Source organism: Choloepus didactylus, chromosome 11 (assembly GCF_015220235.1).
Source record: "Choloepus didactylus isolate mChoDid1 chromosome 11, mChoDid1.pri, whole genome shotgun sequence".
Classification (NCBI taxonomy): domain Eukaryota; kingdom Metazoa; phylum Chordata; class Mammalia; order Pilosa; family Megalonychidae; genus Choloepus; species Choloepus didactylus.
The window spans coordinates 3,614,165-3,628,386 of record NC_051317.1 but is presented as its reverse complement, the minus strand read 5'-3'; the positions used below and the strand labels follow the sequence as shown (position 1 = coordinate 3,628,386).

The following is a 14,222-nucleotide window of genomic DNA, read 5'->3' as shown; positions in this document are numbered from 1 at the left end:
CTAGGAAAAGACAGCACAAGGTGCCAAGCTCATGAAGCAGCAAGAAAATAAAAAAGGGCAGAGTCTCCTGGTCACTCATTTTCTGCCAGGATGCTTGGCTCCCTAAGGCGAGACACATAGGTGCAGGGAGAGATAAAATTAAGCTGCTTATCCAGATTTAGATGCTGAGGACAGCCTCACCGATCCCTGGCACCAGCAAGATCTAACAGTCTGTCCCTCTGCCCCCTCTCCTTTGGGGGGAAGGCTGGCAACTACTCAGCTCAGTCTGGCTTCCGTGAAAAGATCTCTGAGCTATCTGGTACATGGACAAGAGTCGGAGGGAAATTAAAAAACACCATATTACGGAGCAAATAGAGAGGAATGACAGTTTAAATGGGGTTCACAGTTCTATAGGAAGCCCTGAACACCTGCTGTCTTTCACTAGAGGGGCTGATTCTCTTCCTTTGGAATGGAGACTCTTAAGATGCTTTATTTGTCCTGGTTCAGCCTGCTTTGAGGAGCAGCTATCTAACCGCTATGTGAAATAACAATAATGGCAGTTTCCATCTACAGTGTGCCGGTTTGTGCCAAGAATTTTCCCAGGCACTTTCAGTGAGTTATCTAATTTAACCCTCCCCACAGCAGTATGATTGCCCTCATTCTACCAATGAGGAATTGAGGTGTGGACAGGTGATGGGTTTGATGGAGGTCACTCAGCAGTAAGTGAAGGGTGAAGTGCCAGCTTGTCTGACTCCAAAGCTCATTTCTTAGTCACTACATGAAATTCATATTCTTTTTTCCTTGCCAGATATTAGGTGTTCCCTGTCTCTGAGGAGTGGTCATTTTTGCTAGCCTTGGAAGGCACTGGGACACTCCTCAAGTGGACAGAATTCTGGTCGGGTGTAGAAGAGCCTGCTTGCTTGTCCCTTTCATAGAGACATCAGGAGTCCTGCCAACTCCTAGGAAAGATCTGGCACCAAACCTGCAGAGCCTGAGCTTGGGATGCTCACCAAACTGTCATTGGCACAAGGTGCCAGCATCTTCACCGAGTGGCTTCCACCTGTACAAAGCAGGATTTCAACCTTCAGGGATCATTGACTAAAGGCTGATTTGGAAGGTGGTATGCTTCCTTCACCCTGGGCAGAGCAGGGGAAAACAGACAATAACATCCCTCAAACAAGGTGGGATGATCCAGTCAGCCTCATTCAAACTCAAAACTTTGACACCCAAACAGATCTCAGCCTGATCTGCTGTTGGAGCCAGAAAGTTGGGTGGTTGGGGGAATACCTGTTCATAAGCATTTCCCCAGGAGCAGATCCAACCATCTTTTGGGGTCATCTGCTTCCACATCCACCTCCCACAGGAACCTCATGGGCCATATAAATGAAAAGAGAGGGATGCTGAGATGATCAGACCAGGGGAGCAGCAGGGACCAGTCACATGACCTTGCAGGTCGTATGTGCTAAGCACTTAGTGTCACCAGGAACTCACCAGGAACTTCATAAATATTACCTCATTTAGTCCCAGCACAGCCCTACAAGGCAAAGTGTTCTCTCTATTTAAAAGATAACAACACTGTGACTCAGAGAGTTTAAGTACCTTTGACCAAAGTTCAACAGCTAATACGTGGGAGGGTTGAGATTTGGATCCATGCTATCTTAGTCCAAAGTCTTTGCTCTCAACTTTCTGCTACCCCATCCGCCTCTCACTAAGGGATTGTGGGAGTTACCTATTGCTTACAAGAGGAGGTGGAGGCCGTGCTATCATGTCAACTTAGTGATAATTCTACAAGGAAAAAAAAAAACACTGAAGCGTTATGCTCCTGCCGGAGAAAATTAAGGAGAGTGCACGTTCAGGAGAGGGAGCTCACTTCCATCACCTTCTAAATTTGTTTCCAAGCTTTAGCATTGTGAGGTGCTCTGCCTCCCTGCTCTTCACAGAGCACTTTCGGCTACCACGTATGTTCCTTGTTAAGAGGTATTAGTGCTCAGCCCACTGACTAACAAACACAGCAGTGCTGCAGTGAGAGTATTCTTTTCCAGGAGCTGGAGCCTTCAGGAAAAGCAAGGACAGAAACAGAAGCCATCGAGAGCTACAAAGCTGGACCTTGAGGTATGGGAGATGAAATCCCCTGAATCTGGGCTAATTGGGCTCTTGTGACTCCAGTTCTTTTGCTAGTGGACCCAGACTGGCCTCCCCAGAAAAGCGCCAAGTGTCCCCAACACTCAATGCACTTGTGGCTTCATTAGTTAAATTCCAAGTGACATGAGGGTGGGTTGCAGGAAGGCTGTGCCCACACTGGTCTGTAAAAATGACCCACCACACCCAGTCTCTGTAAAGCAGCCCATGGGGCAGACAGAAGATCACCCATCTAGATCTTAGTTCCAAGGCTCTATTTTAGCTACTGTCCCTAGCCATGTCTTCTCAGTGGAGCTTCCCCTGGGTCTCCCAGGCCTTTGCTTTGAAGAACAAACATCTGGAGTCAGGTTTACTGACAGATTGCATTAAAATCACCCTGGCACCCCCAGCAGTTCACATGTTGATGCAGTGGCTCGTGCTGTCATTCTGGGGTGGTATTTATGTGTCCCACCCCTGCCTGGGGGACTGTGGAAGACACTGGTTATGTTCTTCCACATCCTTATAAGGTGCTTGTCTGGAAATGCTAAAAGCATATTCCAAACTCCAGAGTGCAAGCTCTTATCAGAAAACCGGTGTCAAGAAAGAGCGTAGTGCCCCTTTCCTGGGGAGCGGGAGAAGCCCTTCCAGGGAGGGCTTCCAGGGGATAGGAAGCCCAGCTCAGGCTCCTGCCAAGAGTGTGGTGCTTTGTGGAGCCTCCTGGTCCACAGACAAGGCTGGGGAGTCAGTTTATGCTCCATATTGACTCCCTGAGATGCAGATACATCAGAGGAGAAAGATGCTGACCACAGCTTTGGTGTTATCAACCCTTTCTCTAGTTCCTCCAGTAGGAGAATAATTTTTTAAAAATGAGTTACAAAGGCTCTTTGTTATTTAAAAAAAAAAAAAAAGTGCCCTCTGTGACTCTGGAAGTATTTACCACCATTACACATTGGCGTTAACTATTAGTGAGGATACCAGTTAGGGCGGCTATTCTGGACCCCTGATGAAGCTGGAGGATATAGACTCAAACCTACCTCATTAATGTGTCTTCCCTCTTCTTTATTTCTCTAGAATTAATCCTCCATCATCCTATACTTGTAATCCATTAGTTGTGATAAGGACCACTCTCTTGCCTTAGAATATTTTGCTCTCATCCTTCCCCTGCTAAATATGGGGAATTTGTTTTGACCTTCACCACCCTACTGAGGCTGGCCGTGGGGAGCTACCCAGACATACTCTGGTGCCACGATGTGGAGAACCGGCCCCTGCCTAGAATATTCCCCGTGCTTGTGAAAGGGTGCTGCAGGGCACAGGAAGCTAAACACGCACAAGAGGAAAGCAGGAGGAGCCCTCCAAGTCCAAGCTAGGGGCAAATGCCTCCTCCCATCTCTCCTGAGAAGCAGTGCTTGCAGCACGGGCTGAGGGTTGTCATGGCGATCCCTGATGCCAGGGAAGCTGCAAATGCAGCAACGCCATCAGGTGGCTTGTCTGGAAAAGAAGCCCTTCCACTCTCTCACGCACACAGGAGGGACCTAAGGACACGGGGCCAGCAACTGTGCTTCCCAAAGAGAATCAGGACATCTGAAATTCTGAGAGCCCAGACAGGGAGAGTCAATTACCTGGCTATCAGATCAAGCCGTCTCACCCACTTGGGGCTTGGCTTGCCCCTTCCCTCCCCCAACAGCTATTAGGGTGGCCACTGTCCTGTCTGCTTGTCACCCGGTTACTGATCCATCCTTTAAGAGGAGTGAAACGTTCGCTTAATGACCAAGCGTGGAATGATTCCGGAATTTAGGGAAGAAACTGTTTCTCAAAAACGCATCACCAAGTCAGTCTGCTTTGACTGCAAGAAAGAAATCTCATCATCCCAGCTCAGCTGCATCTTTAGACATCAGTTTCTCAGTTGCCCTTTCACCAAGTTCAGGGCAAACACTAGTGGGGGTGATGACAATGAACCCAGAGAAAGACCCCCATAGAGACAGCAGCAACCCTTTCCTTATGGTGAAGCATAACAATCTGACTTGCTTAATAGTCAGCTCAGCAGCACCTCCTCCTTGGTTGGAGCCAGTGAGGAATTGCTGATCTGTATGTCACAAAACTGGCTCTGCAGCTCAGCCTGGGCTGGGTCTGAAGCAAGAACTCCCTGGCAGGATGGTATTGTGGTTAAGGCAAGGACTCTGGAGTCAGGCTGCCTGGTTTCCAATCCCAGCTGCATCACTCACATGCTGAGTGACATTGGCCAGGTTACTTAACTCCCCTGTGCCTCAGTTTCCCCATCTGTAAAATGAGACTTTCCACAATACCTTCCTCTTAGCACTGTTGCGAGGATTAATTGAGATGATGCATGTGAAATTGCTTAGTACAGGTCCTGGAGCATATTAAGCATTCAGTAAATGTTAGCTGCTATTATTAGCAGCAGAATAGCAGTTGGAGCACTTTTCAAACAGCCGCTGATGGTAAGTGAGCTACGAGGAGTGAAGTTTACTCACTGCCCTGTAATTGGCATGCTGCTTGGCAAACTCCAAGGTCCTCAAATGGTCTTGTCTGCTTTCCAAGAAAAGTGAACAACAGGTGCCTCAATTGTCTTAACTTATTCCAGCCCCAAGGCATCCTGGTTTGGTTTAAGACCTCCTGGAGCAGGTTTAACATCGACCATGGCCAACATTTACATGAGAGTGTCCACCTTGAGTGACTGCTTTCCCCAGGTGAGTGACTTTCCCATGCATGCCGTGCAATCAATGAGGGCTAAATGAAGGCTATTTATTCCCTGGGGGAGCTTTTACTGTACAGCTCGCAGCTGTCCATCAGAGGAGATCACAGCCCCGGCAACACACTGGCCGCTTTCTTGCCTTGGGGATGACAGAGCTCTAAGCTATGAGGCAAGGACCTGCAGAAACCTGGGGATGCACCCAGCTGGCTGCCCATGCAGAGTCAGTATCTCTATAGGTGTCACAGAAGCCCAGAGCCTGGGCAGGCAGGAGAATGGAGTGGAGCAAGAGTGTTCGGCCTGAGCTTCCAGGGATGGGGAGGAAGACCCTGTAGGAGAAGGACAGGTCACCTCTTGGAATCCAGTTGCTCCCATCCCAGAGTTGGGAGCACATGGCAGGTGGTATGTTGTATCCTAACCTGGGTTCTGAGATGCCACCATACAGGATATTTCAGTTCTCAGGTGAGAAGAGAGTTTCATAACACATTTCTTCTTTTTCAAATGGGCACCTGACACTTCCAAGCAGCCTATTTTCAAGAGGGAAGCTGATGGACTGCCTTGCAACCTCCAAAGATAACAAGGGCTGTTAGTAATAAACAATGAATGTCTTTATAAATGAATGGTTGTAGGAATTGAAACTGTTTAGGATTAATTACAGGAAGACATACTATCTATTTTCAAAACATTCGCACATTGTGATAATAGACTTTGCTGAGTTTTCCAGAATCTATTATTGAGGTTTAGTATAGGAAAGTGCTCTCTAAATTTATAACTGTACAGGTACAACTGACCGTAGAAACCATCAGCAAATGAACAATAGGAGGATTTGTCAGAGAGTGCACCAGCTGGGTAGGAGGCTGTGCCTGGAGACCTAGGGTTCCTTTGAATGCTAAGACTTTGGAACTTAAACTAAAGGAGGAGACACCTGCAAAGCTCCAGAGGACAGGGTGTCATGTTTAGGGGGCATCTCCTAGGACCCGTGAAGCTTGTCCCATGTGGACCCAATTGCTCTGAGAAAATCTACAGTCACCTTAGTGTTGACCATCTGCCCAAATGAACATGCCAAGAAAGGAGGCTGGGTATGCACACGTACAAGTGCTGGGTGAGTTTGATGAGATGGCTAAAAAGTCTAAAGAAACTGGGGTGGGGAGCAGGACAAGCCAACTGCACCATTCCCATTTTATTACTGGTAGAATTATCCAAGTGTCAAAGAGGAAATGTGAGGCAGAGACAGCTTGGCTCTGTGATGCTCCAATAATTTAAGAGACAGAGAGAGAGGAAAACACACAAACCCTACAAAAAGCCTTCAAGTCAAAGAAGAGGAAATTATCCAGACAACCAGGGTATTCTAATCAGAGCCCTCTTATCAGTGTGTCTCCAGTCTAACAAGGAGAAATCCAATCTAAAGTGGACTGAACGCTAAATTAGATCTAATCAGGACCTGCTTTCGAACTGTTCAACAGCAGGTCAAAAAACAATAATGGTTACTCAAGCCCCAGTTGCTGGTTCTTTCAGGAAAGTGAGTCTGCCTGAGTTGTGCCACTTCTTCATCTTTACCTCCAGTTTACACAATTCCATCTGCTCAAAATGGAGTTGCCTTCCCAGCCCATGCAAAGTCCCGTTAGTCCTATTAGCCTCACAATTGCTGTCGGCTCAGAGCTGGGCTATCTTTCCTTTTTGTTAACTTTGCTTTTGTTGAGTCTTTGCCCACAGGCCGGGTGCTCTAATGCACACTGTGGGTCTCTCAATGCACGCAAGAGCATTTTCCTTTTCACACAGAAACACACAGATTATGGAAGGACCTTCACACCAGCCCATCAAAACACAGCATCCCCAAATCCACCGCCAGGCAGAATGCTATCGTAGCTCCTCTTTCAAGGGATTAATAGCCACAGTTAACTAGCCGTATGGTAGCAGTTATAACTTACAGTTTCTTTGCTACAAGCAAAGAACACCATCTGTGAAACACCCAGCTCCCTGCGGAGCCCTGCCATGTCATTCTAACTAATAGCCTTAAAGGCCCGCTGAGGGCTGGGACCTTTGAAATACAAATATGTGCACACAGAAATACAGAGAGTGAGACAGCCATGGAGACAGAGGCAGAGAGAGAGGCAGAGAAAAAGATCAAGATGTTTCTCTCTCTTGCTTTTGGCTTCATTGAACCAAGGCTGCCTAGGGTTGTGGGTTGTCTGGAACCTTGCTAGGCATCTCGACCTGATATGATGCACATGATTGCAGGGTCCTAGAAGAATCCATCCAGGACTGAGTCTTAAAGGACATAGGAAGGGTAGGAAGGAAATGTGAGAAGGGAAGGGTAAGAGGAAATGTCTTGTCTCTCGTTTCTGGAAGGATCTTTTGGTGCCAGCCACGTAAACGGGCTCCCGCCTTCCTCTCTCCATCCTTGCTGCTGCAACTCCTGTCCTTTCCTGGAGACCAGTTGGACCAAGTCGTCTGCAAACTTACTACGGCTTCTCTCAACTGCACACGGGAAGCAGGGAAGCGCCAGGCCCTTCCTTGCTGTCTGAAGACTTAGAGGTGATTTTAAAGAGACACATGTGCACACTCGTATGCTCGTCTATATTCAGATGCTTCTCTCTGCAAACACATGCCAGAGGCTGTGCGCATTCTGAGATTCAGGACCATGCAGGTGCTATTTGGTATCCAAGCTTACTTTGTGGTGAGACAGAGGTCAAATGACTTTCCTCTCTCAGTGGTGTTCTCCATTGCTCACAGGACACTCAAGATCAAACTGACTTTCTACAGGTACCACAGGAACTGTGATGCCCTAGAACAGTCATGTACTTGGATGTACTCACACATATTCCCATACCCACAGTGCATGCTCATAGATGCTACAGCGTCTAATCATAAATCAGAGACAATGCTCCCCGATCATAAAGTCTTAAAATACAGTATGAGTTACATTCCTTTCCTTGCCTCTCCTCGTTATGGTTCAATTATCTTCTTCAAACATTTAAGTTCAAATGACCAGAATGAAATAAACACAAGTAAATAAACCCAGAGCTTAAAATCTGAAGCAACAAATTTTCCTTTAAATTAAATAACACATTCCGCACTCCCCTCCCCCCCCCCCAGTCATATCTTACCTAGATAGCATCACATGCGTGACTGGTTGTGCTCTTCTCTAATTATTTCCCCACCATCCCTCTCCCCTACTCTTCTTCCCAAGGTCACACATCTATCAGCAGCTCTGTTTCAGCTTTAGCATTGGAACATAGTGTGAGATTATTTTAGTTCCCTGAATTCCTTGCACATCCCTGCAAGATGCTTCCTTTCGTTGGATTCGACTCTTTCCTAATTTCTAGCCCCCAAACCTCTGGTTAGTGACTCATGCCTAGGCCAGGGACTGAGCTGTATCATTTAGGTTTGTTCACATCAATCCTCACCTCTCCAACTCCCTGGCTTTCCTTCCACAAAAAAAAGGCGATGGGAGTGAAAGACAGACAGCTCAGAATTTCTCTCCTTTGGGTGTGCATAAAGTCAAAAGAAGAAACTCTCCAGAGCATTACTCAAAGTGTGCAAGCAGAGCCTGTCAACAGCCCCAGAGACCAAACCGTGTCAAGGTCACTACTCACAGCAGCTGCAGGGACACGAGCCCGTCAAACAGTCCCTTGGCAATCTCGGTGATCTTGTTCCCATAGAGCACCCTGAAAGAGAGTGGGAGAAGACGGCAGTCACCACAGATGTGAGGTCACTGCAGCAGCTCGTGCTAGCAAGCCATCACCTCTGCTAACTGCTCACTCTGGGGGGCGGGGTCTCAGGATGCCCCTTTCCCTGGCCTGTCTCATCCGGTAGTCGTTGTGATGCCTGCAGGCTCCATGGAGATGCCAGTGGGAATGTGGCTTTAACAGTGGCCCTGAGCCAGAGCCAAACTCTTCCCTCTCAATCTCCTCTCCAGGGAACCAGGAGACAGAGGTGGGCAAGTGCCGCCAGGGTCTGAAGGGGGCAGGCTGTCCAGGGGGCAAGGAGAAATAGGCTCCACCTAGCTTCACTCCTGGGCAGCCCAGCCCAATAAATAAGCCACAACAGGAAGAAGCAGTCCCTTTGTGGTGTCTCCCTGAGCTGTTAATATGACTCACACCCTGGCAATAAAGAAGATGTGTGGGAAGCTGGTCGGTCCTGTGTCTTCTCATCTTCAATGGGTATTGATTGGGCTGAGCCCCAGCCTATAGAATGTCTCCTTTTAATCCCATTGCATCCTAGGAATTCCTGAGTGGAGTCCTTTAATTATCCATTTAGACAGGGCTTTGGGCTTTAGGGGCCATATCCAGATGGCTCAGGGACTGCTGAGTCAAGGACTGGCTCTCAGGAAAAACTTGGGAGCCAGGAATCCTTGTCTTGGGATGACGGCAGCCTCTGCTTTCCATCCCCTTTTCCTATGCTTTGCAGGTGCCCAGGAATTCTGAACCCTATTTCTCCTCTCTCTTTCAGATCCACGCTGTCACTCATACTGGCGTCTCCTATTCACAGGCCTGGTCTTTGGTGACTGGTCGCTTATGAGGCCTTTGGAAGAACCTATGGGGTCTGCGTCTCCTGCCCAGCACCCAGGAGATCTCTGGGCCTAGGCCTTGCTGACTCTCAGGACAGGCTGCTGTGAAGACACTGCAGGCATCTCCTTGTTCTCCTCCAAAGCATGCACTTTGGAGTCTCATAGGTCCAGCCTCCTCCAAGGCCGAGGGAGCTAAGCTAAGGAAGGTGGCTTTTGTTTATTATTATTATTTTTTAAATCCCCTCTTGGTCCTCAAAGGGCACTGAATGCATGCAAAATTCAGTCTCCTCTTGGATTGTTAATCCAGGCTGTTGTGCTTCTTTGAGGAGACAAAATATGAGGATGAGAAAATGGCAAATAGGCGCAATCAACACAACCCTCCCTTTCCAGCAGCTGCCGGGAGTGAGGAGTTAGCGTCTCTCTCAGCCTGCAGGCGTGTTTCATTAATGTTTCAACAAATTAATGACTAAATAAAAGTCAGCATGATGGCTCAGGCTCACATGTGTAATTCATATTAATGTTGCAGCGCTCACTGTGCCAATTGTGATAATGTCACTGTCTGCCTGCTCATCTCAGCTGATGTCAGAAATTCTAGAGTATCAGAAGCTGGCAGGGCTGTGGGGACAGAGGGGACCTCACAGTGCCGGTCACCCTCGGTCTGGGACGTGTCTGAGCTAGTGCGTCAAAACTGCTCACCGACAGGCTGACGTGGGCTGAGGCTCGCCTGCCTGTGTGGCCGCCTTGTGGTTTTTGAGTGCTGACCCACCTGGCCTGACCCCCCAGATGTTTCCTTGACTGCCTTCTTCCTGCCTGTTGGGTCTGAGTGCTACCATCTCCTCCTCATAGAATTTTCCCCGAATATTGCAGATAATGTTCTTCACTCTTCTCACCCAATGTGTTGCCCCATTTTCATTTTTTCACAACCCTAGCATTGTGTCACATTATATTATTTATGAATTCATTTATTTTTAAAATTCTCTGTGCCACCTGCACCTGAGTGTAAGGTCCATGAATGTAGGGCACCATGTGGCTGGTTCATGGCTGGATCCCTAAAAGTCTAGAAGAGAACAGGGTCTAACACAATGCATATCTGCTAAATGAATGACCGAATGAACGAGTGAATGAATACAGGTATGGGGTAAAGACTCTCCAAGTCCCTCCAGTGAGTGCATTTTGGTTCAACGGAAAGCTCCCGAGGGCAGTTTTGTCTGTCCAGTTCATGGCCACATTCTCAGTGCCTACAATGCCATTTGGTACACAGTAGGTGCCTACTGAATGGATGAATGAATAAACTAGGGGCAAGAGGCACTGCACTGAAACCATGCCCAAATGTATTTCAGAATTGGCTAGTGGTGTGTCATTTTCATGACTGGGAACCAGCTTTTGTATTTCTCTTCCTGCAAGATAGGAAGCATCTCGCTGTCCCCTGACTATTCCCAAATCTTGGAAGAGGGAAACCAGTTATGGGGAACAGGAGCATGGGTGCAGGGATAGGATCCTGGTGGCAGGCGGCCACTTTACTTTCCCCTCTGTGATCTGCAGCACAATCAGCAGACACTAATCTCACTCAATCCTTTGATATCCCAGCCAGATGTTCTACTCGATAAATGAAACTAATTTACTCTGCAAGCAGCAGGCAACAGTCAAATCAGTGAATTCCCTGGCCCTGTTCTCAGCCCCTTCTCAATGGGATGGGACCAGGTGGTGGTGGGGGATATGTGTCTTGTTACCTATCTACTCATAAATCCAGCAAACAGGTTGCATAGAAAGGCAAGGTGTGGACAGCCTGCTACTGAGCACCCTCATGCTGCCTGGTGGGTGGGCCACCAGATGATATAAATAGTACCAACTGGTGATACGTATTGTATCTTATGTTATCCTTTTCATGTCATCTCAAGAGACAGTACAGTATGGGGATTAAGAATGTGGGTTCTGGAGCGAGACTTCTTGGGTCCAAGGCTTGCCTCTTCTACCTGTTACTATGGAGTCTGGATAAGTTATATTCATTTATTCAACAAATTTTTTTTTGAGCAATATATATGTGCCAGATAGTGTCTGAGGGGCTGGGGATTCAGCCAGCATCCAGATAGATTAAAAAAAAAAACAACTCAATCTTTATGGGACTTACATTACCCAATTTCTTCCACTATAAGAGAGAAATGACAATAGATTCTATACTATAAGGTCACTGTGATGACTGAACCTGCAAGACTTCTAGAACAGTTACCTAGTATGTAGCAAGTGCTTAATAAGTGCTGCCAATGTTTGTTAGCATTGTATTCATGATATCATTATTTAATTTCTTCTCTAGGAGAAGATGTCTTAGGCAGATGTGACGGATTGAATTGCGTACCCCAGTCTGGATATGTTCTTGGCCTTGGCCCCCATTCTGGTGGGTATGGACCCATTGTAAATAGAAATGCTAGAAGATGTTACATTAGTTAAAGTGTGGCCCAAGTGAATCAGATTGGGGTTTAATCTGGATTATTGGGGTCCTGTGTAAGCAGAATGAAATTCAGACATAGAGGAAAAAAAACATGTAAAGAAGCTGGAAGTCAATGGAACCCAGAAGAGAAAGGAGAAGATGCTGCCATGTGCTTTGCCAGGTGACAGAAAAGCCAAGGACCAAGGATCACCAGCAGTCAGCCCCAGAACCCCATAGCCTTCGGGGGAGGAAAGCATCACCTTGCTGACACCTTGATTTTGAATTTCACCTAGCCTCAAAACCATGATCCAATAAAATTCCCATTGTCTAAGCCAACACATAGTGTGGCACTTTCCTGCTAAGGCAGCAGGAAAGATTTTACTTTATCTATTTTGCCTAGAAACACACGTAGAAGACTCGTGTGACATTCCCTATTTCACAGGGTTAGTCACTGATGAACTGGGACAAGATCCCATCCCTTCCTGTCCCTGTGGGTTCTCTGAGTCCCCAGTGGGTAAGGCTTTGGTCCAACCGAGTGGGCTGCCCAAAGGTTTCATAATCAAGGAAAGGTAAGGCCATGGCAGGTGGTGGATGCTTTCCCAGAACAGTGGCCATGAGGTGGGCCAGAGAAAAAGCCTGAAAATCCAGAGAAGAAAATGAGCGCCTTCCGTGATAAACCCAGAGAAATGGGGGAGGAAATGGGCACTTCAGTAATAAACACCTATTACAAGTCTCTCCTTTCCTTCTCCCTAGAGACAGCGTGGCTGCGGGATGGGAGGGGAGAGCGGAGTTAGAGTAGAAGATGCATTCGAACTAGAAGCCAATAACTGGGAAAGCCGCCGGACACTTAATCAATAAAAATAATGCATTTGGGTTGTAGAAATATTCCCCAGGATCAATTTCCCCTGAAGAAATATTTGTTTCTTTTACCAGGTTGCCACAAGCGTGTAAAGGAACATAAAGCCTTGATAAATACCCCCTGAAAAATATGGACACGTCCCTCTCCCGTCCCTGAGTGCGATTACACTTCCCACTTACAGCGACGTGAGTGATTTCAGGCCGTGGAAGGCGTCTGGAGCGATGTCCGATATCTGATTCTTGCTGATGTCTCTGAAAACATGAATGGGAAAGTCTGAGAGCATGGCTTAAAGGTATGATAAGTCCATTCCAAAGCATGAACTGAGCATTGCAGGCATTCAAAATGGTAGGAATTAATTTAACAATCAATTTATTCATTCCTAGTGATTCATAGTTCAAGACAAGGAGCTTGAGGAACATTCAGTTCAACTGCCTCGTGATAATAATACACTACATTTGTACCACAGTTTTTGGTTTTCAAAGGAAGTTCATCTGTGGCACCTTGACTTCTGAAAAACTGTATGCACTCAAGTCAGAGCCCTGCCTTAGATCACATTTCCAAGCAATTAATGGCATAAATGAATCAGGAACGCCTGCCTCCCTGCCCCCCAGGTTGCCTTTAAAATCCTCTTCTTGCCTTATGTCTCGGCAAGCGTTTATTTTTCTCCCTGCAAGTCTTGAGTCATTTCACCTTCCCAGTGACTTTTCCTCCCTGATCCTAAGGGAGGCTTTGAGCCATGACTTCAGTATCTGTCTGGTTCAGTGCATCCTCCAGGGCCTGTGACGTAAGCACCTCATGGGATTCTCAAGAGATGTCTTTGAGATGTGGATTTGTCACCGGCTAGGCTCCTCTCTCAGGAGCATGTTAAGGGCGGTGGCGTCTGGAGCTCTGGGGTCACGCGAGGGAGAAGGATGCTGTGTGTCAGAGGGTCCTACAAACACGGGGCCAAGGGGCAGGTAACCTCGCTGGCAGGTGCCCAGGAGTTTCCTTGACCCTGGCTCCTCCATAGAGGCCCTAAGGCCACTTTCTAGCATCTCGGGGACTTCTGAGAACCAGTCTCCAGTTTTTGCTAATAGCCTTTCACCCAGGGGTAATTCTTCCTCCCAGAGTCATTATTAGCTCAGGGATGGCCTCTGGGCACTTTTCGCTGGAAGGGGAGATGCTCCAATTTACAGCAACAACAGAACCTTTCCCTGGTTCTCTTCCTTTAACAAAAGAAATCTATTGGTTTTTGCTTCTGTGCAAAAGAGGGAGAGCTGGGGTCTTGGAAGGTCAACAAGAAGGAATACCAAGAAGAAAGCACATCTGAACAGATTCTTAGGCAATTGCATCCAGCGAGGCCAGACACCCCCGTGCCACCCCAGACCACCCCAGCTTCTCAAGCGTGTGCAGACGGAGTCTCCCCAGGCCTGCTTCCCGCCTCCTCCTCCTCCTAGCCTTCCAGGGGGCCAGCCACAACCTTCACCTAGACCTCTGCTCCCTTCTCTTCCTGTTTTCCAAAAAGCCTGTAAGTTGAAAGATACTTTAGAGGTTAAAGCTTCTTAGGCACAGCTGTTGAGCTTATCCCTTTAGCTGGCGTGATCGCCTCTAACAAATCCGTAGCTTGTGCTTGCAAACTCGGCAG

The 14,222-nt window shown here is 47.5% G+C and overlaps 1 protein-coding gene and 1 long non-coding RNA gene across 2 annotated transcripts in view; one reads left to right on the top strand and one right to left on the bottom strand.

Annotated features, from left to right (window-relative positions):
* The window catches only part of SLIT3 (slit guidance ligand 3), a 621,868-nt gene that overhangs the window by 98,551 nt on the left and 509,095 nt on the right, over positions 1-14,222 (bottom strand). The window contains exons 11-12 of the mRNA XM_037798880.1: positions 12,778-12,849; positions 8,401-8,472 (exon numbers count right to left, since the gene is read on the bottom strand). Of these exons, the coding sequence (XP_037654808.1) occupies positions 8,401-8,472; positions 12,778-12,849 (144 nt within the window). The remainder of the gene's footprint in view (positions 1-8,400; positions 8,473-12,777; positions 12,850-14,222) is intronic.
* On the top strand, positions 2,001-9,276 carry LOC119505949. Its single transcript, XR_005210912.1, has 3 exons — positions 2,001-2,091; positions 4,697-4,802; positions 9,257-9,276. It is a non-coding gene; the product is annotated as an uncharacterized LOC119505949 (long non-coding RNA).